The following is a 21,419-nucleotide window of genomic DNA, read 5'->3' on the forward strand; positions in this document are numbered from 1 at the left end:
GGGTGGAACGGGGTTTAAGGGGTGGGGGGATTCTGGGACCCGTGGTGGTGGATGATGGGCACTGGTGGAGGGATGGGTACTTGATCATTGTATAACTGAAACCCAAGCACAAAATTTGTAAGTCTATAACTGTACCTCATGGTGTTTCACTAATAAAAAAAGGAAAAAAAAAGAAAAAAATATTTCTCTAGAAGCCAATTACGTGCTATGATATATTGTCTTTGGAGATGACTGAATTCAAATGCTTTTAGCCTTAAGACAGATTCTTATTTTCTCAGTACCCAACAGAGGACTAAACTTACCTAACTAACCAGTGCTTGTTTTCCCAGAATGGCAAAGTCGAGTTCTAAGTTGGACTCAACTTGAGCTTTCATTTCATGAGATGCTTCCACCTTTTTAAAGTCTGAAAACCATGTCAAGGAAACCCTCCTATATTCTCTCAATTCTATCCCCTAATTCTAGTTATCACTGACAAAGTGCCTGGTTTCTTTCTTTTTATTTTTGCAGTGCGGGCCTCTGGAACCCAGAGGCTTACACATTCTGACTCCCGGTCCATATCCCTGCCCCCCTGGAATCTCATGATTTCTAAAGTAATGTCTTTCTTAACACTGAGCACATAGATTCAAATGAGTAACTAGAAGCTGTGGATTTTTCCCAGCATGGCTTTCCTGTAGATAAAACAAAGGAAATTTTAGCAGTGGACAGAGCTCTTTGGTCAGTAAGTTAAACTAAGGAGAAAATCTCTATTCTTTTCCATCCAGTAGAAGCCAGTTGTCAGACTGAAAACCTACAGGCCAGGAGGAATAAAGCTCCTTTTGCATGCATTCCTGCTTTATGGGAATGACGACTTCTGGAAGCACGAATCCTTGAATGAAAACTCTCACCAAGAATCAACTCAGATGTGTGTTAGTTCTTGCATTCAATTCACCAGGTACCAATGGTACAGTCAACCAGACCACATTTCTTGTCTTCCAAAATAAGAGTGGGACATTCATCCTCCCCCCACCCCCAAAGCAACCATTTTCCACACACTGCAAAAGGTAGATAGGCTTGGTGGGTGGGCACGGACACATGGTGGAGGCTACAGTGTTAGAATGTTTTCTGTATGAAACTCTGACATTAGCAATGTCTTAAATTGCGGTGCCTGAGAGGAAAAAAATGGAAGTATTCAAAAAGTGCAAGAACTCTGACTGGTCTCCAATGACTGAATGTAACAGCAGCCACAGAAATGGAATGAAAATCTACAGAAAAATGTGCTTTCTTGGTGTGAGTTTTTGCTTGCTACAGGACAGACCTCTGTAGTCTCTTGCCATAAACATTTGAGTATTTCTCATAAGCAGTGCTGCCAAGTATTTAAGCCTGAACAGTGGCATAACTACTCCTTTGGGCTAAAACTTAACTGTTTTAATCTATTTTCACACCAAACTATTCTATATGACTTGGAGATGTGTTATTACAGCCTTTATATCAAGAAAATATTCCTAATCTTTCATTACGCGTCCTGTTCATAACCCCTGGGCACTTGTACTATATTTCAGTTCTTAAATCACCCATAATATCTGAGGATTAAAGTCTAAAATTATATTTGGTCATTGTGACGTAGCAGCACGCTAATCCCTTAAAAATGTCGTCTGTCCCACTCCATCTATTTTTAAATAATGAATAAACCAAGATTTTAAAAACGAATAAACAAACTAACAAACAAAAACACCCCAAACCGGAAAACCAACCAGTTCAAAAAATCTCGAACTTAAGCTTGGACAAGTTGGAAAAAAATTGTGCAAATGGCCATATTCCAACTGCTGCAACTGCTTTCCCAAGGATCCAGGGAAATGTGAGTGCCAGAGGGGGGAAAAGGATATCTGACAAGCAATATTCTTTCCTCATGGCAATATGAAATTCTGTGCTTACCAGGACTTTTGCTTCCTTCATTTGCTCTACAGTGTACATTTCCTATAGACAGTGACACCCTTCTCCCCAGGAAGCTCATTTTCCCACAATACTAGTTCTGGATGCCCAGCCTGCCATAGTGCATACACTGCCTGTCTCTCTTTAGATCGTTATGGCCCTTGGAATTGCGTTTCCTGGCTTAGAAAACACTTACTTTTGCGCAGTTATCAATATTCTTGGTGATTAACTTCAATGAAAGAACCTTCGGAAAATCTTTTTCCTTTTCAATGTCGATATATCTAATCAAATTCAACACGGAGTCAGTTTTCTTCTAATAATTTATTATCAGTTTATCTATTTGACTACTGTTTTCAGTATATGTATTTACTATTAAAAACTCACGGTAAGGTTCAGCAAAGTCAGATGACATTACGGGCTGAAAGAATTTTTGATAATTCTTAGGGCATCGGACATGGGAACAAAACAAGAGCAGGAGATCCGTTCATTCAAGTGAAATCTGAGAAGCATAATCATGTGAAGGCAGCTCCAGGTGATGGTTTCTCCTTCCTGTCTGCCTATCTTTTTCAGAAGCCCAGAATCTGGCTGATAAAGACAGGTGAGCCATACAATACTTGACAAGACAGAACCAAAACAATGGCCTTTTCCTTCTTGACTGGAGTCTAAATCTCAATTCTCCCAAGATAACTGGAAAGGGAGAGAGGGGAGGAGGAGCAAGGAGCTATGGGCCGAAGACATAAAAAGAATCCTTTGAGTCTGTCTGCTCCAAGGTACAGAGCATTCTTTCTTTTTGAGGTACTCAGCAGGAAACTTTCCATATTTGGAAAAGAAACTTTAACACAAGCTTTTGCAGAAAAGTTTCGCTCCAAGAGGAGGTTGGAAGTATGGAAATGGATGGCAGAGAGTACTATTTATGTCTAAAATGATCTAAGCAAACTTCAGTGTTCTCATCCCTAGAAAGTAAGACATTGGAGCTGGAGAGAGCACAGCGGGTAGGGCGTTTGCCTTGCATGCGTCCGACCCGGGTTCGATTCTCCGCATCCCAAGCACCGCCCAAGCACCGCCCAAGCACCGCCAGGAGTCATTCCGGAGTGCAAAGCCAGGAGAAATCCTGAGCATCGCAGGGTGTGACCCAAAAAGCAAAAAATAAACAAATAAAAAATAAATAAAAATAAGAAAGTAAGACATCCATGGAACATGAGAACATTATTTACACTAAGTAGTAGTCTACAGACTCCACCACTCATTTGGAGGACAAATGAAACATTTTTAGGAAGGAAAGGGGAAACATTTTGGATGGATCTCTGTAGAAAATAATTCAATGATTTAACTATCACTTAAAGATTAAAATATCTACTGTAAAATACCTTTGTAACATGATAAGCCAAATTTCCTTCTCATCTGCAGATCTGTAATCAATGAAAATGGGATAGAACAGTTAATCCCCTATTGAATTTGAAAATAAAAAGAATTCAAATGAAACAATAAACTCCTTCTACAAACCTATACTGAAGATTATCAATGGAGATGTGCTATTAACAGTTTGAAGCTCCTTATGGACTGTGTCCTATTGCCATCTTGGTCTCAGTCTGGAGAAGTTTCCTCTCAGGAAAAATTTTTCAGTCCTGTTTTTCCACCCCTCTTGGGAAGATTCAAGACAGGCCCACTTTGTGTGTGGGGGGGGGGGGGGCGGGGGCGATCACAACCGGCACTGCACAGGAGTTACTCCTGGCTCTGCACTCAGGAGTCACTCCCGGAGGTGCTTGGGGAACCATATGGGATGCTGGGAATCGAACCCGTTTGGTTGCATGGCAAGGCAAACGCCCTACCCGTTGTGCTATTGCTCCAGCCCCCAGGCCCACTTTTTTGACTTAGCTGCTCTTTGACAAGTGGCATTGTCCCAATGGGAAATAGCTCTAATAGTGGAGTAAGAATTTGATTTGGCATTTAAAAATTTTGCAAACTTTATGATCATGGTGAGAATGGCATAATAACGTGAAGCCTCATGCCGCTAGCTGTCAAACTGGCCACTTAGTTCAGTGTTTGGTAGCATCAAGTGCCAAATAAAAAGTATGCTTCAGAGCTGGAGCGATAGCACAGCAGGTAGGGCATGCCTTGCATGCAGCCAACATGGCCGGCCCAGGTTCGATTCCCAGCATCCCATATGGTCCCCGGGCACCGCCAGTAGTCATTCCTGAGTGCATGAGCCAGGAGTAACCCCTGAGTATCGCTGGGGTAACCCCTGAGTATCGCCGGGTGTGACCCAAAAAGCAAAAAAAAAAAAAAAAAAAGAAAAGGTACGCTTCACTGAAACTTCGAAAGATGAAAGCAGGTTGGAAAGACAGTTCAGAGGTTCATGATTGCCTTAGCAAGGCCCTCGGTTCAGTTTCCTGGCACCACATGTCATCTGTGACCACGGCCTGGTGGGTCAGCCCTGGTGTCTCCCAGAACTGCTGGGGCTGAGCACCCAGTCACTTGGCCGTCTGGCTGAGTATCACTGCGAGCAGCCCCTGGCTCACCTCCCCAAATAAAACCCGTGTGAAACTTGGCCCACTGAGGGGCAAGTAAATTGGATCTGAAATCTATTGTTAGAAAAACAAACTGATTTTTCATATAAAAAATCTGTGATTTAATTACACTCAAAGGAGACAATCTTCATCTGAATCATCTGGTTAAGTTCAATGAAAACTAAAATCACTATTGTTTTTTTTTCCTGAAGTCACTGTTACTTCCTTTGATTTTTCTTGGTGCAAAGTGGAGGGAATGGGACACCCAGCAGTGTCAGTGGATCATGCAGTGCTGGGGTCTGAACGTAGTCATATGTTGAAGTGTCTAAGGAACAAAGATCCCCCCAAGAAAAGGTTCTCTCAGATATTAGGAGAGGCTGCTTCCTAGGTACCAAAGATGTATATGTGCATATTTTTATCAGCATATACCTGCACCCATGTGTGGCCAGTGTCCAGAGTAACTGGGAAGAAACAACTGGGCGCAGAAGGAGATATTGTCAGCCACAGACTAGATAGACTAGTTGTCAGAAAATTTTGATATACTTTGAAGACATTACCAACTTATTCATCTTCCCCTCGTCCTCCTCCGCTCCCTCCTCCTCCACCACCTACTCCCTCTCCTCCTCCTGCTGTACTTCCTCCTCCTCCTTCTCCTCATGCTCCTCCTTCCCTTCTGAGAGTAGTTAGGGGGCCATATGCAATACTTTGATCTACTGGGGTATATCCAAGGTAAGCACCTTAATTCCTGTACTAGTTCTACAGCCCCAATCCCCAACTTCTCTGTCATTCTACCCCAAGGAAAACAAGTGCCCCGGTAAAAAAGAGAATTAGAAATTTACCAGTTTGGCAAACTGAAGGCTCAAAGTCAATTTTAATCTGATCTACAAGAACAGGTTTTTCTTGTGTTACTGAGTGTGTGGAATAAAGGTCTTATTAGGTATTGAAATATTTCTGATGAGTTTTGTAGATATATCATTTCATGTATTTCCTATATCTCTCAAACAGTGCTCCCGTTTTTACTATCCTTCTCTATGAAGCAAGTGCAGTGCCTTTTTCCTTGTAGGCACAGGTCTCAGGTTTGTGAATCAAGAGGACAAGTGGTGAGAGCCATCAGAACTACCTTGAAAGCCTTTTCTAAAGAGGAGATATCTTTTATCTCTATCCCAAGTCTAAGTCCATATTGATCGTTTACTCCTTGCCAAATTAGATTCAACGGAGAGGAAATTCCTCATCCATATGTCAGTTTTTTTCCAACTTTGTTAGTCATCATTAGTCTTTTCTGATTTGTTTCTTTATATTTGGACAATAGAGTGCCACTAGTTGGAGAGGCTGCTTCTTCAGCTGTCAGCCAGATTCCCCCATCCCATTTCTGATGTTCTTCACCTTTTCGTGTGCACTCAAGTTTTCCCTCTGGGATTTCACTTCCGGAAGAAAAGTTTCATCAGTATTTTTTTTTTGTCAAATAGGTTTAATGATAAAAAGTTCTTGCAGCTTTAGAAAAATATTCTACTATCCGGTTTTGAAGGTTATTTTTCCTGGCTGTGGTATTACAGGGTGAAAGATTTTTCTTTCAGTACTCTAGAGAGGGCATTCCACAGTATTCTGATGGCCACAGATTCTGATGACAAGTTCATTGTGATGGGAATGAGTGTTCCTTTCCATGGAGTACTTTTTTTTGGTCATATTTGATCTAAAGCAGTGTGTCAAATGTTTACTCTCCTTTTAGGAGTTCACAGAGCTAACTGAAACAACCTGGTTAAGTTCTACCAAAATTGGGAGGGTTTTAACCATTATTTCTTCAAATGTTTATTGCCTCCTATCCTTCCTCTCATCTTTCAGGAGTTCGAACCAGAAGTCTATTATGTCTTTTGGCAGTTTCCAACAAGTATCTGTTACTTAAATTTCTTTCTATTATTAGGCACTTTGTTTTGATGTTATCTTTAAATTCAGTGGGTATTTCCTCTTTTATTTTCATTCTACACTCAGCCTACACAGATGACTTTTTCCTTTTTAAAATGATAGAGTACATATTATTTATTTATTCATTTATATTATCAGATGAAAGAGGTTTTAAATACACAGAACTCAAAACATATTGTAAAGGACCCAAGAATTAGGAGTCCAACCACCAAAAACTAAGACATTGTAGTTTCAACTCTGAAAATCTCATTTGGATCTTTGAAATAAATGTTTTCTACTTTTGCTGAGATTTCTAATCTTTAAATTCATTTCATTTGGCTTTCACCAACGGAGCTACTAGCAATAACAACTGCTATCAAACTTTCTCACCTTGGCAGGCAGCAGTCTAGTTCTTTGACTTTTGTTTCCAAGGACTGTGAGTGTACCTTGTGAGGACAATGTCTAGTATATTGATAATTTTTTGGAGCTACCCTTTCCCTACTCTCCCTTGAAAGATTCCCCCCTCACATCCCAGTGGTGGCAGTGAACCTCTCTGCATTATGGTTCTTCCGTCCAGATGAGACTGGGTTTTTGTCAAGAATAGCCCCTGAGCTCCTTCAGTATGGCCCAAGATGCCGTACCTGAAGAAAAATGTAGTATGCATATAACAAACACTAAAACAAATGCTGGAATGAGTTGGGGTGTGCAACTGATCAAGAACACAGGCTTGAATTTGCATTGACTTATGAACCACAACCCTCATTCAGCACATTCAACATGAAAGCAGCAAGACTTTCTATACATCAATTCTCCAAGCCCATCCCAGCATTGGAATGAGTCCTGTAAATGTAACCTTGATTCCCTGAAAGAACCTTGCTTTTGATATTCATATCTTCCTAGTTCCCAAAGAAGAACATGATAGACAGTTTGGGTAACCCATTATTTTGTAGCATTACTTTTGTTCCTGTTACGAAAGCTGACTTCTAGTCCATTGAGCAGTACAGTTTGTCCAGTCTAATTATTTTTTAAGATGCTTCAGTGAAGTTCTATCTCAGTTCATTGAAAAGATCAACTTGAAAGTTCCACATCCAAAACTCAAGGGAAGGACATGCTGGTGGGAAAGTGCCAGGTTTGTGACCACTTGTGTCCTCTTATAAAGTCACTGGTGAAGACAAATGACTCCAAGAGTTCCCCGTATTCTCCCCTGAATTCACATTTTAAGAACTCTTTAGGAGAATCAAAGGCATACAAGTATTCTATGAGAGTGTGTCAAAAGAGTTGTTCCAGGTTACATGCACTATCAGAATGAAGTGCTTTATAGAATGAGGCTTTTCAAAGGGACCAGTATGGCAAGAATAGCTGGAAATGAACAGGCTGGACAAGAACTGAGTGCTCAAAGTAGGTAACAGGATATACCTGATACCTGATAACAGGATACACCTGTCAGTATGTGTGTTGTAATCCACAATGTCCAAAGGAGAGAGGGAGGGAGAGACAGGGAGAGAGGGAGGAAGGGAAAGAGAAGGAAAGAGAAAGGGGGACAGGGAAAGAGAGAGGGATGGAGAGAGGCCTGCCTCTATGGGGTGGGGTGGGTGGGAGGTGTTGGGAGGGAAACTGGGGACACTGGTGCTGGGACCAGTGTACACTATGGAGGGATGGGTCTGTATGGAGACCCACTGTGGAGGGTTGCTGTATGACTACAACTCAATCATGAACAACTTTGTAAGGGTCTATCTCATAGTGATTCAATTAAAATATCTTTGAAAAAATAAATTTGCTTCTAGTCTATCCTCAAAATGGTCTGAAAAATGGACATTCCTAGGAGCTAAGAACGGAAACACAGGGGAAACTACAGTTCTTACCTAAATGTTGCCACGAAGTTTACTATGGGCCATCCTAACACAAATGTTTTATCAGAATGACAGTTTCTCTCCTCAACTTCTTCGGTACATGTTGATATCCACAGATCAGACAGTCTTACTTTGTATTTAATTTGATAAGTGTTATTGTACCTGAAAAGATAAAACCAAATAGGACTTCCTGTTATGTGATTTCTTCAATGTGATGAGAGTTTCTGTACTTGTGATAAGAGCGTAGTTTCCAGATGTTAGGGGCAAACCAAAACCTTATCCTTATTTTCATTAGCATGAAGTAAAAGGTAAAGGTAAAGGCCCTCCCGTTGATCGTCGATTTGCTCGAGCGGGCCCAGTAACGTCTCCATTGGAGACTTTGTTGTTACTGTGTCTGGCATATCGAATACTCTCGGTAGCTTGCCGGGCTCTCCGAGAGGGGCGGAGGAATCGAACTTGGGTCGGCCATGTTGGCTGCTTGTAAGGCGAACGCCCTACCTGCTGTGCTACCGCTCCAGCATGAAGTAAGCACAGTAAATTTTAACATAGGCCAAATGTAATCCTTGAAATAGTTGATGCATCAGCCCACATGCTTGCACATTATGGTAGAGAAATGATGTAACATGGCAATTTGATTTTTCTAGATATTGAACAATATATTTGGATCAAAAACAGTTTTGAAAGTATGATTTGAAAGGAAATCAGTTTATTTTTAACATTCTTACATTTCAAGATGATTAAGTAGGTGAAAAACATATTTAAAGTCCCTTTTTTGGGGGGTACGGTGCCGCCAGCAGGTCAACCTGTAAATGTCTGGCAAGTGCATGATGGTGCCTGATGGTGCCTTCCTTTAGGCTTCCAGATACCCCAAAACTGCTGTTGTGCCTTTGGCCAGACCCCAACAACCTGGGGCCAAGTTTACCAAGAAATTCAACGGCCAAAAGTTAGGTATGTGGGAGACATACCCACAAACCACCTCATTCATTGGCCTTATTTTAGAGGCCCATAAATCTCAAACGAGATCCAAAGAGGCAATTAGGGCCTGTAGCGCAGAGGTAGGCAGGAACCTGTGCCACACTCAAGGCCCCTCTCCAAGAGCTCAGGCCGAGCCTCACGCATGAGTGAAGTCCTACAGAACCCAGGTAATGGGGAACTTTGTGACCTTGGTCTCTGGGCTCAGAGGGAACAGGAGCAGAGATCCTCTGCCCGGTTGCCCCAGTCTCAGGCCACCAAGGAGTCACAACCATAAGCCACCTCCTGCCGGTGCCAGATAATCTCATCACCGGCCACCGTCCAGATCACATGGCTGCTTCTCCCTAAAGGGAGCATGACATGCGCCCCCGATAACCATGCCACAGGACTCTGCACCAGGCTGTTTTCCATTCAGGGTCCCCCAGAGGGGGCGCGGGTGGAAGCCCTCCCTGCCCCACGAGACCCAGCTCTGGCAGCCAAAAACTTCCACAACCTATCCGACGCCATGCTCAAGGCTGCTCCCCACATGCTCAGGCGAACCTCACATATGACTAAATATATCCCTGGACTGTGCCACCATGAAAGCGGCCACAAAGCAAATTATAAAACACTCCCTACCCATTTTCCATAATTACCACACCACAGTCGATGGGATTCAGATAGTTGGCAGCAAATAATAGAGTGAAAAAAATATATCCACAGATCAGACAATCTGCATATATACATATTTTCAGAGATGTATACCAAAGCTCACACCACCCAAACTTTTACAATATATTAATGTTAATAATATCCTAAGAATATCTTAATGGCTCCTGCCAAAATAAAACAATCTTCACACTGTTTCCTATATGAGCACTTTTTTGTAAGCATGTTCAGCAGTTCTTCATAACAGACAATACAAAATATATTACTTCAGTTATGTTTTGTGACAGGGATTGGGGTTTGGGACGGAAACATCCCGAATTTGGTGGAGGGAAGGTGGAATGGTGGTGGGATTGGTGCTTGAAAATTGAATGTAATCAAACATTGTGAACTAACTTGTACAATTAAAAAAATTTTTTTAATAAAGAAGTAATGTGGAATTCATGCCCAATTCAGTGACCTTAACCAATGGCTGGATAAATAGCAGTGCTCCTACATTATAAAAATTAAATAAATAAAATTGAAAAATCATGTTTCTTTTTGGAGATTTGGTTCACATGGTGTTCTCTTCTATTTTGGCTATAATGAAAAACAAAAACTCACAGAGCATAAAAGCAGAGCCCAAGATGAAAGTGAAAGAGAAAAGAAGTCAGAAAGAATTAGATTGAAGTAGAGTCACCACAAGGAATCATCTCCGGGGGCTGAGAAAATGATCTACTTTAGGTCAGCAATGGAAGAGATTTCTAACAATATCTACGTCATCTTCCCCAACTCCAACTCCTTAGGACCACGGTCGTCAAACCTCCTTGTCAGGTCACCAAATTCGCTATGTCAGGAACACTCCTAAAGTAATTGAAACTTAAACAGGCAGGAGGAGAGAATGCCCAGAGAAATGTGACTTCCTATCGCTCAGAACCAGTGTAATGGTAATGCTGTTTTATAATATGAACAACAGTTTAGTGGTAATGCTGTTTTATAATATGAACTACATTGTGCATTCTACTTACTTGATTTTGGCGATAATAAGTATATCCTCATAGAGAAATAAATGGCGGTCCTGTTTCTGGATGCCTCTCTTCAATTCAACAGGACTACTCAGCAGTAATTCTCTCTGAGTGGTCAAGGTGGGTGAACAACCATAAGGTTCATCATGGAAAGTAGCACCCTGCCTGTAATTATCAAGCACCACAATCTTTAGTCAATCAATTAAATGGGTTTCAACAAAATCACAGTTTCTAGTGGCTATATTCAAGGGTCTTTATGTTTTCCAGTACAATGGTTCAGTGCACTAAATATTTCTAGTCAACTGCCACACAGAAGTTTTGAATAGTTCATTAGAAAAAAAATTCAAACAGAGCAAAGTTGAAATTTTATAAGACATGTATAGTCCAATTTAAATTCAACCACTCCAATGTTTTATCTTAGGTGTACAATGAGTTTCAACATATGCATTCACCTTTGAAGTCAGAACCCGGTCAGTACACAGAATGGCATATAGTCACTGCCAACATGTTCTCAGGTGTTACCTAAACTCTCTTGGGCTGGTGCGATAGCGCAGCGGCTAGGGCGTTTGCCTTGCACACAACCAACTGGGTTCGATCCTTCTGTCCATCTCAGAGAGCTCAGAAAGCGACCGAGAGTATCCTGCCCACACAGCAGAGCCTGGCAAGCTACCTGTGGGGTATTTGATATGCCAAACACAGTAACAACAAGTCTCACAATGGAGACGTTACTGGTGCCCACTCGAGCAAATCCATGAACAACGGGAGAAAAGTGCTTCAGTTCTACCTAAATCATTGAAGACGGATTGCTCCTGAGTTCTTTTTCTGGGTTCTCTTTTCAATGCAGGTGGAGATGTATTGGCTCAAAAGTCTTCTACTGCCAAACACAAATCTTTAGAGATTTTTTAAAATTGCCCAAACAAGCAGATCTTACCTGGTCTGCATATTCTATGTAACTACAACCAGCTTTGAGAACCACTGCCAATGGTTGTATCTATGGAGTATATGGTCTAGAGATCAAATTTGAAGCGAATTTTTTTTTAAATGACCAGTATCAAAGGGAAAAAAATGTTACCACATCGTCAATTACACATTTCATATGTATACACTCAGGCTATGTTAAAGGATAAGGTGGTTAGATGATATACCTACTAAGAGTTAATATATCGAACTTTTAGAGAAGGTAGATGATCTTACCATTTCAAGCAACAGAATGAGGAACAGCAAGAAGAACCTTCTGAAATGGTTTAAAAAAACACAAAGTTCAATTATTTCTTGATATGAAAATTAATGCTTAAATATATGAAAAGTTTAGTGTTCTTCGAACTATAAGAAGTATATAAACTCTAGATAGGGCAATCTAAGAAAGAAAATTCCCTTTTGATATATGTCCCACGTGCAGGACATACCGTGATTTATTAGAAGGGATTCCTGTGTCTTATTTGCTGTCTAGCATCCCGGTTTGCTTTTTCCTCTTTCCCACAATGGGTGGAGATATTCAAATGTCTCAGTCTATTCGATTTCTTCTAGAGTAGTGGTTTTCAACCATTAATCCACAAGCTGGTGCTGGTCTATGAAAATGTTACTGCTGCTTAACACCTGGCTTTCATTTTATATTAGATGTAAAAACTAGTACAGGGAATAGTCACGGTCACGGTCCTCCCGTTGTTCATCAATTTGCTCGAGCGGGCCCAGTAACGTCTCCATCATGAGACTTGTTGTTATTGGGTTTGGCATATAGAATACCTCACGGGGAGCTTGCCTGGCTCTCTGAGAGGGGCAGAGGAATGGAACCTGGCTCTACGGAGCCCGCTGCATGCAAGGCCAACGCCTTCCCGCTGTGCTTCAGTACTGGACAGGTCTGTCCCCGCTCCTCCCCCTCCTGGAATACTGCCTGCAGGCGGCCTCCCTGCCGCCCCCTCCCCCACCGATGGGGGTGGGGGAGAAATATAAAAGCGGCCAGGAGGGGGCAAAAAGGTGCAGGAAGGGGGAGGGGGAAGGGCTGCAGGAAGAACTAGAAAAAAAAAGGCTCAGGAAGGAAAGGGGGAAGGGGAGCGCCAGTTGTTGGCAGTCGCTCGAAAGACAGGGTCACCGGCCGGCCGGCCTGGAGATCCGAGTGCCAGAGGGACTGACAGACCCGACCGGACCCAGGCGAGGCGAGGCGAGGTCTGCGCAGGGATGGACCTCGAGCGGGAGGAGAGCACATGCGAAAGTGATGCCGATATAGAATGGGATCCAGGGAGGAAGAGGGAGAGGGGGAGGGAGAGAGGGAGAGAGGAAAGAGGGGGAGGAGAGAGAGAGAGAGACGGGATTTCGGTGATCAGTGGTGGTAGTGGTGGTGGAGGAAAATGGGCACTGGTGCACTGGTTGTAGGACTGAGATTTCAACCCGAAAGCTTTGTAACTGTTTCTCACGGTGATTCAAGAAGTAAATTGATATTTTAAAATAAAAAGATCCGGGTGGCTCAACTGGTCGACCTCGGGACGCAGCGGGGCCGGAGTCCCGGGTGGGGGCGCGGATGGGACGGATGGTGAGAGTTGCTGGAGTGGGGGGCGTGGGGGGGGACGGGAAGGGTGGTGGAGGATGGGAGGGGACTTTGCGAAGGGTGGTGGTGTGAAGAGGGGAGGGAGATAGCATAGCAGTAGGGTGTTTGCCTTGCACGCAGCCAACTACAGGGAATAGTACTATAAAAAAAGAGTTTTTATTTTTGCCTTAGTGGTCATGAAGGAATTCTATTTTCACCTGCCTGGAGGCGTCAAACACTCGAAAATCACTATGAATCATTTTGATTTGACATCTATATTTACATTTATGGATTATTTCAGTGACATAAAACATGACCTTTTGGGGAAAGCAGGGATGGCTGGCCGGAAATTGCTAACTTTAGGAAGAGAGTGAACTAAGTTTCACTCCTTGGAATTTGTTTACACAATATAGTTTTGGCACTAAAACCTGTCATGCCTTGGCTTTCCATAGGTGACTGGAGGGAAGCTGGGACTTATTTCCCTATGTCATTCAGGAACCATGCCCCATTTAGTGCCTTACCACCCGACTTTCCTGCATTTGATTTACCCATCCTCATCACAAAGGCAACTGAGAGACAGGCAAGAAAATTCACAACAGATCTCTCCTCTGAAACCATAGGAGAAGGGAGTGACATATTCAAAGCATTGAATGACTCTCCAGTCTAGAGCCTTCTATCTTGCAAAACTGTCAGACTTGAGGGAGGGATAAATACATTTTCAGACAATCAAGAGCTGGCAATATAAGCAGCATCTAACTACAAAAATACAGGTTACAGAAGATGCCGCCACGCAGGAGAACCAGGGAGAAAGGCGTGGCTTTTTAGAATCATAAAACCTCTCAAATGGCAATACTGAAGAAATATAAAAACAGAACAGACCAATTCCAAGCAAGGAAATTAAAACGGTCATTCCAAATCTCCCCAGGAGGAGACTCGTCTAGATAGGTTCATGGGTAAGTTCTAGCATACCTTTCAAAAAGATTGAATACTTAATATTCCTCAAACTTCTCAAATGTGAAATAAAGAGGACTAGGCAAATCTCTAGGAAAGCAAAATTACATGGATACTGAAAGCAGATAGAAATATGACCTGAAAAATTTTCAGATGAATATCACAATTGATCATCAATTTAAAAATCCATAACAAATCTTAGCAAACTGAATTCAACAACATACCAGTTGTAAGTACCAATACACCACAATTAACTGGGTCTCATGTAAGGAATGAAAAGAGTGTTCAATGGAAGCAAAGTAATGTCATATGCAATAAAATAAATTTTTTAACAATTTCCATTGATTATATGATATTGTGTATAACATTGATTGTATTGTTTGATACAGAGACATCTGTATGATTATACTACTGGATAAAAAAGCTTTTGATGAATCCAACACCCACTCATGATAAAAATCCTCAACACAGCAGGCATAGAAGCAAACTTCCTTAAGATAGTAACAACCATTGACAATAAACTACAGCCAGTATTTCACACAATGGTGAAAACCTAAAAGGCTTCCCTCTGACATCATACACAATGCAAGGATGCCACTTTCTCCACTGTTATTCAACATAGTATTGAAAGCCCCAGTAGTATTTAAGCTAGCAAAAAAAAATCAAAGAGATCCACCTGGAAGTCTAATTATCACTCTTTTCAGATGACATGGAAATATGCATAGAGGATCAATTTTTAACAGCTTTGTGAGTCATGGTGCCAAAGTAGAAGAATGCCATGCCTTTGCACAGATTTTATATTAAGTCAGCACAGCATTCACCATGTATCAAATGTATGCTCACTTCAAATAAGGGTAAATAACATTGACATGGACTTCCTTTTACAAAAGGGATACATAGCTTGAAGAAAATCACCTGAGTCCTTTGGAGATACAAACTACTAAGTTAAAATGTCATTTCACAGTTAGAAATAAATGGAACGAATAGCCAGTCAGTTCCTATACATTACAAAAGATTAAAAATGAAATGTGTACTGAAATAGGATGGAGCCCCAGTAGATTACATGACCATTTCAGAATATATTTAACTGATTTAGCTTATTCACTTCACATTTTTACAAATTTACTGACAGACTTAACCATAGTTAAAGGAAACAATTTATGATATTCATTGATAATCCAACTTTACCATCCACTGTGATGTTAGAGTCATGTTGTTCTTCTTGCCTGAAATTTATAAAAGTGCCTTAGGATCATGCATAACTATCAGATCTTAACATGCATTATAAGAAAAGATTTGTGTGAAACCAATCTGTAGAGCAGCATTAAAATGACTTTTCCTCCTATCTTTTGATTGCTCTTTCCAGAATGGGTCTTTTTTAGGTTTGGGGGCCACAGGTACACTCGACCTTTGGGCTATCCTATCTAATTTCTTTACAAATAAACTTCTTTTTTGTTCAGCGCTTGATAGGTGATGCTAAAGGACAACTCCCACCTCCCAGGGACTACTCTTAGAGGCTGCTCTTCCTGGTGCTTGGGGACAATGGGGTGCTGTGCTGGAGTTTGATCCCGAGCCTCCTGTATGCAAAAATGTGCTCAGTCCACTGAGCTCTCTCCAGCCCCTCTCTAAAGAAATTTTATCAAAAAGTGGGACCTATGTGTTTGTATCCAATGTGATAGAACATTCACTTCTGAATCAATTTCAAAGTAACTGATCACAAATATCACCTGGAAGGCCTTACAACTCATCTAAAGAAGAGGCCTTATCTTTTGCAAACCACAACACCCTATAGGAGAGAGAGAACAAAAGTGAATGAATGCCCTGGTGGGGGGTGGGAGGGATACTGGGATCCGTGGTGGTGGGAAATGGGCACTGGTGGAAGGATGGATCATTTTATAATTGAAACCCAAGCACAAAAATTTGTAAGTCTACAACTGTACCTCATGGTGTCTCACTAATAAAAATTAAAAAGAAAAAAAAAAGAAGAGGCCTTATTAGACAACTTCATGAGTCCTATTTTCTAATAGCAGGTGAAGAGTTCAGGTGCTGAAATGTTCAGGAAACATACATGAAATAACATGGCTAGTAACCAGTGTTGATTCAAAGCTTCCACTTACTGGACACCAGGATTTTCCTCTACATCAGGATGTTCCTCCACATTAGGTTGTTCCTGAACACCAGGCTGTTCCTCCACATTAGGTTGTTCCTGAACACCAGGCTGTTCCTCCACATTAGGTTGTTCCTGAACACCAGGCTGTTCCTCCACATTAGGTTGTTCCTGAACACCAGGCTGTTCCTCCACATTAGGTTGTTCCTGAACACCAGGATGTTCCTCCACATTAGGTTGTTCCTGAACACCAGGCTGTTCCTCCACATTAGGTTGTTCCTGAACACCAGGCTGTTCCTCCACATTAGGTTGTTCCTGAACACCAGGATGTTCCTCCACATTAGGTTGTTCCTGAACACCAGGATGTTCCTCCACATTAGGTTGTTCCTGAACACCAGGATGTTCCTCCACATTAGGTTGTTCCTGAACACCAGGATGTTCCTCCACATTAGGTTGTTCCTGAACACCAGGCTGTTCCTCGGGTGTCCCACCAATATTGAGAGATGCTGCAGTATCAGGTGTCTCTGGCATTTTTCCGTCCTGTTGAGAGGGAAAAAACCCATCAAAATAAAGGTTTTCAAACTGTTTTGACTTTGGAGGTCATACCTGGCGGTGCTAAGGAGTTACACCTGGCTCTGCACTCAGGAACTAGTCCTGGAGGTGCTCCAGGAAACCTATGAAATGCTGGGTATCGAACCCAGTGTGGGCATGTGCAAGGCTAATGTGCTAGTTGCTGTACCATCATCAGGTCCCCAGCTCCACAACTTTTGTGTTACCTTTGAAGGAGCTTATGATCCCATTATGTAGATGAAACAGTGACATCTGAAACAGTGTCACTATAAAGAGGTAATAGTTGTTTAGGGTCAGAGAGCAAGGAATTGTATGTGGAGTACACTAGGACGGGCCCAATAGCATAGCGGTAGGCCCGGGTTCGATTCCTTCGTCCCTCTCGGATAGCCCAGCAAATTACTCAGAGTATCCTGCCCGAACAGCAGAGCCTGTCAAGCTCGCTGTGGCGTATTCAATATGCCAAAAATAGTAACAGCAGTCTCACGATGGAGATGTTACTGGTGCCCGCTCGAGCAAAGCGGTGAACAACTGGAGGACAGTGCTCCAGTGCTACATTCCATGAACCAAACATCATCATAACAGTTGTCAGCTGATATAAAACTTGTTTGGACCCCTGTTGGAGCAGGGGCAGGAACAATTCCCTCTGAGTCATAGATTCCTCAGGGCAGGCTCTATACTACTTCACAGGCTTGAGAGGCTGCAATCCCGGCTTCCAGGAAGGACAGAATTTGAAGAAATCAAGTCAAGGAGGAAGAGAGTTAAAAGATGGAGACTGTATTCTTAAGGGATTTAAGGGACCTTTAAGTGTACATATGTTTATATTGGGAAATCCCACCTTCTCTGACATTATTCTTCCTTCCTTTTTATTTTGGCTTTAATGGAATCACTGTTCATAGTGCTGTACAGAATATTAACATTAGTGATAAATGTATTTCCTTCCGATGAAGTTATCCAAAGAATTAGTCTGTAAATTGAGGGCTTTTTCTATTATCAAAATTTTAATTGAGGCACCATGATTTACAAAGCTTTCTATATTAGGGTGTCGGGCATCCAATATCCCAACACCAATTCTACCACCAGTGTCATCTTCCCTTCTCCAGGTTCCCACAACCCCTTCCTCAGGCATGCATCCATTACAGACACGTTTAAGTTTGATCCCAATTTGGTTTCCAAGCCAATCAAACTATTGGCTCTGTGGTTTACATACAGGCAAACACCTCACCTCAACGCTGCTGATGTTCCCATGGCCTCTAAGTTACCCACGGACTGCCTTTTCTTACTCCTGGCTCTGTACTCTGGGGGCCATGTGATGCAAATTATCGAACCCCGCTCAGCTGCATGCAAGGCAAATGACTTCCATGTACTATCTCTCCTATTGAATATTTCTAAAGTCAAGTTTTTAAAATAAAATTACAGTGGGGAGAAAAGGTAACTGAACTTAAAAAAAAAGATACGATCCCATAGTAGGCAAAACCATCCATTGCATTAGGGTTTAGGTAAATTCTTGATAACACATCATTTAACTACTCCTCAGGAAAAGAAACAGAAATTTGAGGTGAGCTAAAAACTAATGAAATACAAAGCATAATCTATTTACTCCTTTGCTGCCACATGGGAACAAGGAGGAGGAAACTGGAAGAAGCGGTAAGAGAGAATCATGATTCCATTTACAAACTGCTGCTGTTCTACTAAGCAGTCATTTCTACCAGAAAAGAATACTTTAATAGCTGTTTTACCAGATGTCTCCTGAACAACAGAATTCCGTTTCAGAGACAAAACATCTATTCTGCCAAAGAGTAAATGAACAGAGCTCCCCATGAAAGATGAAACTCAAACTGTTTTCTTTTATACTTCAGCAACAACTCCATATGATGGTAATAAAGCCAGCTAATCGACAAAGTCTATTCCAACCAGTTGAACTCTATCTTTCAAAAGAGACTCACTCCCTGTGTCCAGTGCTTACTTGATTTATGATGCCTGTGTGATAGCGCTTTCTATTATGTAGCTTTTAGGCCTTCTTCTTAGAGAGCAGACATCAGTCCTTTAGAGACTTTTTCTCCCTTCCTTAGAAACAGTTCATTTAATAAACCATTTGTTAGTAGCCCTATCATTGCCTTGTACCCCCAGTGCCTGGCACAGACTTATCTATTCGATGTAGGGAGGTTTCCTGTGGATTTTAAATGTCACTTATGAATGCCTACCGAAATGTGGCAAATGCCCGCAAAATCTAATACCATTTGAGTCAAGACTGCATTGATAGATGCAACAAGTGGGTGCCTGGCTTTATATAAAATATGACTTGGCAAGAAAAGTATTAAGACATGCAACAACATGGGTGCATGATTATTTCTACAAAACTTCCAGAAGACATAAACCGACAGAAACTCAAGAGCAGGGTAGCATGTGCCTAGAGTTGGGGTTGGGCAGGGAAGGGAACCGAGATGATGGTCGAGAGTACGGTGTTGCCTTCTGGGATAATGACAATGTTCTGAAATTGCTATCATGGAGGCATGTTTATGTGTAGAGACTAAAGCCAACAGCCTGTATATTTGATACCCACGAATATTATGTCCTAGGAACTTTATCTCAGTCGAGCTCTTCAGACGAAATAAAGAACTAAATTACTAAACCACCAGGCTGTCTCACCAAACTGGTTCATGGCTGGAAGTGATCATTTTCTTTCTCCTTCTAACAATCAACTGATAATGGAAATGGTTTCTTTGCATTTTTTTCTAACATATTTCTGTACCAAATGGTTCAGCAGCTCTCAGTCTGAAACCCTCAAAAATGGGAGGCACATGCCTACCTGTCTAATTCAGCATTTCCAAGAGCAGATCCTCAAGATTTGGGTATCCACTTCCTGCATCTGAGAGTTGAAGGTGGTAACCAGGACACTTGGATCGGAATAGGAAGTTGTAAACAGGTGACCAAAGCAGAAAAGTTTCTTTCTTTTATTTCCTAGCATTCTGAAAACATGCTTGCCATAAATCCCTGGAAGGAGTCTCTCATTGGAATTTTTTAACTTCATGTTAATCACGAGACACTAATTGGAAAACCTGTCAGTGGCTCTGATGGTGGTGATTCTGGTTCTCATAGAGGTGAAAGGGAAAGAAACCTGTATCAAAAGTGGAGTATGGAAGTTGCAAGTCATATGATCTACAAATTGTTCAGTGTTTTATTCCAGTCCCATTTGAGTCACAAGGTGCTAAAGTCACTTTGAAAAAAAAATCTTTTGAAAGTTACTTTCAGATGCTTAAAATGATCATAGAATTGAAACGAAGACTTGGAGAAAAGTCTTGAAAGAAGTTTCAAGGATAAGGAAACTGTTGAATTTACAAATTCACTTCTTCAAACTGACTCCACCCACTGTGACTAAGAAACTCTTTCTTGTCTCCCTACACTCCTGAAGCGTATCTATGTGGGCACATACTCAAGCCACTGAATCTTAAAGACACTGTCTTCGCAAGGGAATGAGAAAATTCTTTGCAACTTTGTGTCATGCTTTATGGTTCTATCATCACAAGGAGGGTTTTGGTTGCTAGATGAGCAGATATTTCTGCTATAGTCAGTTGTTCTATCGTAAGGAGGATCTACTCACTCAGAATCATGTCATTCAGAAGTGGTTTGGGCCATTGATTCAAGCAAATATCTTCAGATGACTAAAGAATATGTTATTTTCTGAGGTTCAGAAATATATTTACATTTGACAAGCTTCCCTTTTCCCATGAGACAACAACTTAGAATCACAACAATAAACACAGGAATCTATATAATATTAGAGAAGTGTGGGCACCAGGCCAGATGACTCATGTCCCGAATTCGGAACTCTGGTTCTCCAGCTTGACTCCTCCAAATCCTTTCATTTCAGTAAAATGAAAAGTGTTCAACCTATAAGAAGGAATCCAATAAAGTGCCATCATGACACAAGTCCTTGGATACAGAAAGCACCTTGCTAGTGTAACAGCAGAGTAATGCTTTAGAAAGAAGAACATAACCTCTGGGTATGAATCAAGGAGGCAAGAATGTGCCTTAAGATTCTTTGTGCCTCTGCCTCCACCTACCAAACATGCTTCCGGAGAGTGTTGGACTCTGGAGAGTGTTGGAGCCATCCAGTTGATTGAACTTGTACTTTGGTGAGTTTGTCTGGTCACGATTCTCTTTGGACACTGACTTGAAGTAGGCAAGGTGAGGCCCCACAGATTCGTCCTTCATAATCCTCACACCATTTTTGAACTTTACTATGTTTTCCACATTGCTGCCCACATAGTTGGTATTTGCACACTATATACTCTCTGGCTCCCCAGTTGTATCCAGCTGCCTGCTGGACAAAGTGCTGACTCACCTAATGGTCCAGTAGCTCAGACTCAAGAGTCCTACCTCATTTCTCAAGTATGTGTGTGTGGGGGGGGGGAGGGGGTTAAGGGGTGGCGGTGGGCAGATGATGATCAACCCTCAAATCGTGATGGTAAAAGAATTTTCCCCAAA

General features: G+C 41.8%; 1 protein-coding gene across 1 annotated transcript in view; it reads right to left on the reverse strand.

Moving 5' to 3' along the window:
- LOC130028900 (rho GTPase-activating protein 20-like) overlaps positions 1 to 21,146 on the reverse strand; it is a 67,079-nt gene extending 45,933 nt beyond the window's left edge. Inside the window, exon 1 of the mRNA XM_056119732.1 lies at positions 20,996 to 21,146. Within this exon, the coding sequence (XP_055975707.1) occupies positions 20,996 to 21,146 (151 nt within the window). The remainder of the gene's footprint in view (positions 1 to 20,995) is intronic.
- Positions 21,147 to 21,419: the final 273 nt, after the last annotated feature.

This window comes from Sorex fumeus, unplaced genomic scaffold, assembly GCF_029834395.1.
Source record: "Sorex fumeus unplaced genomic scaffold, SorFum_2.1 ptg000041l, whole genome shotgun sequence".
Lineage (NCBI taxonomy): Eukaryota > Metazoa > Chordata > Mammalia > Eulipotyphla > Soricidae > Sorex > Sorex fumeus.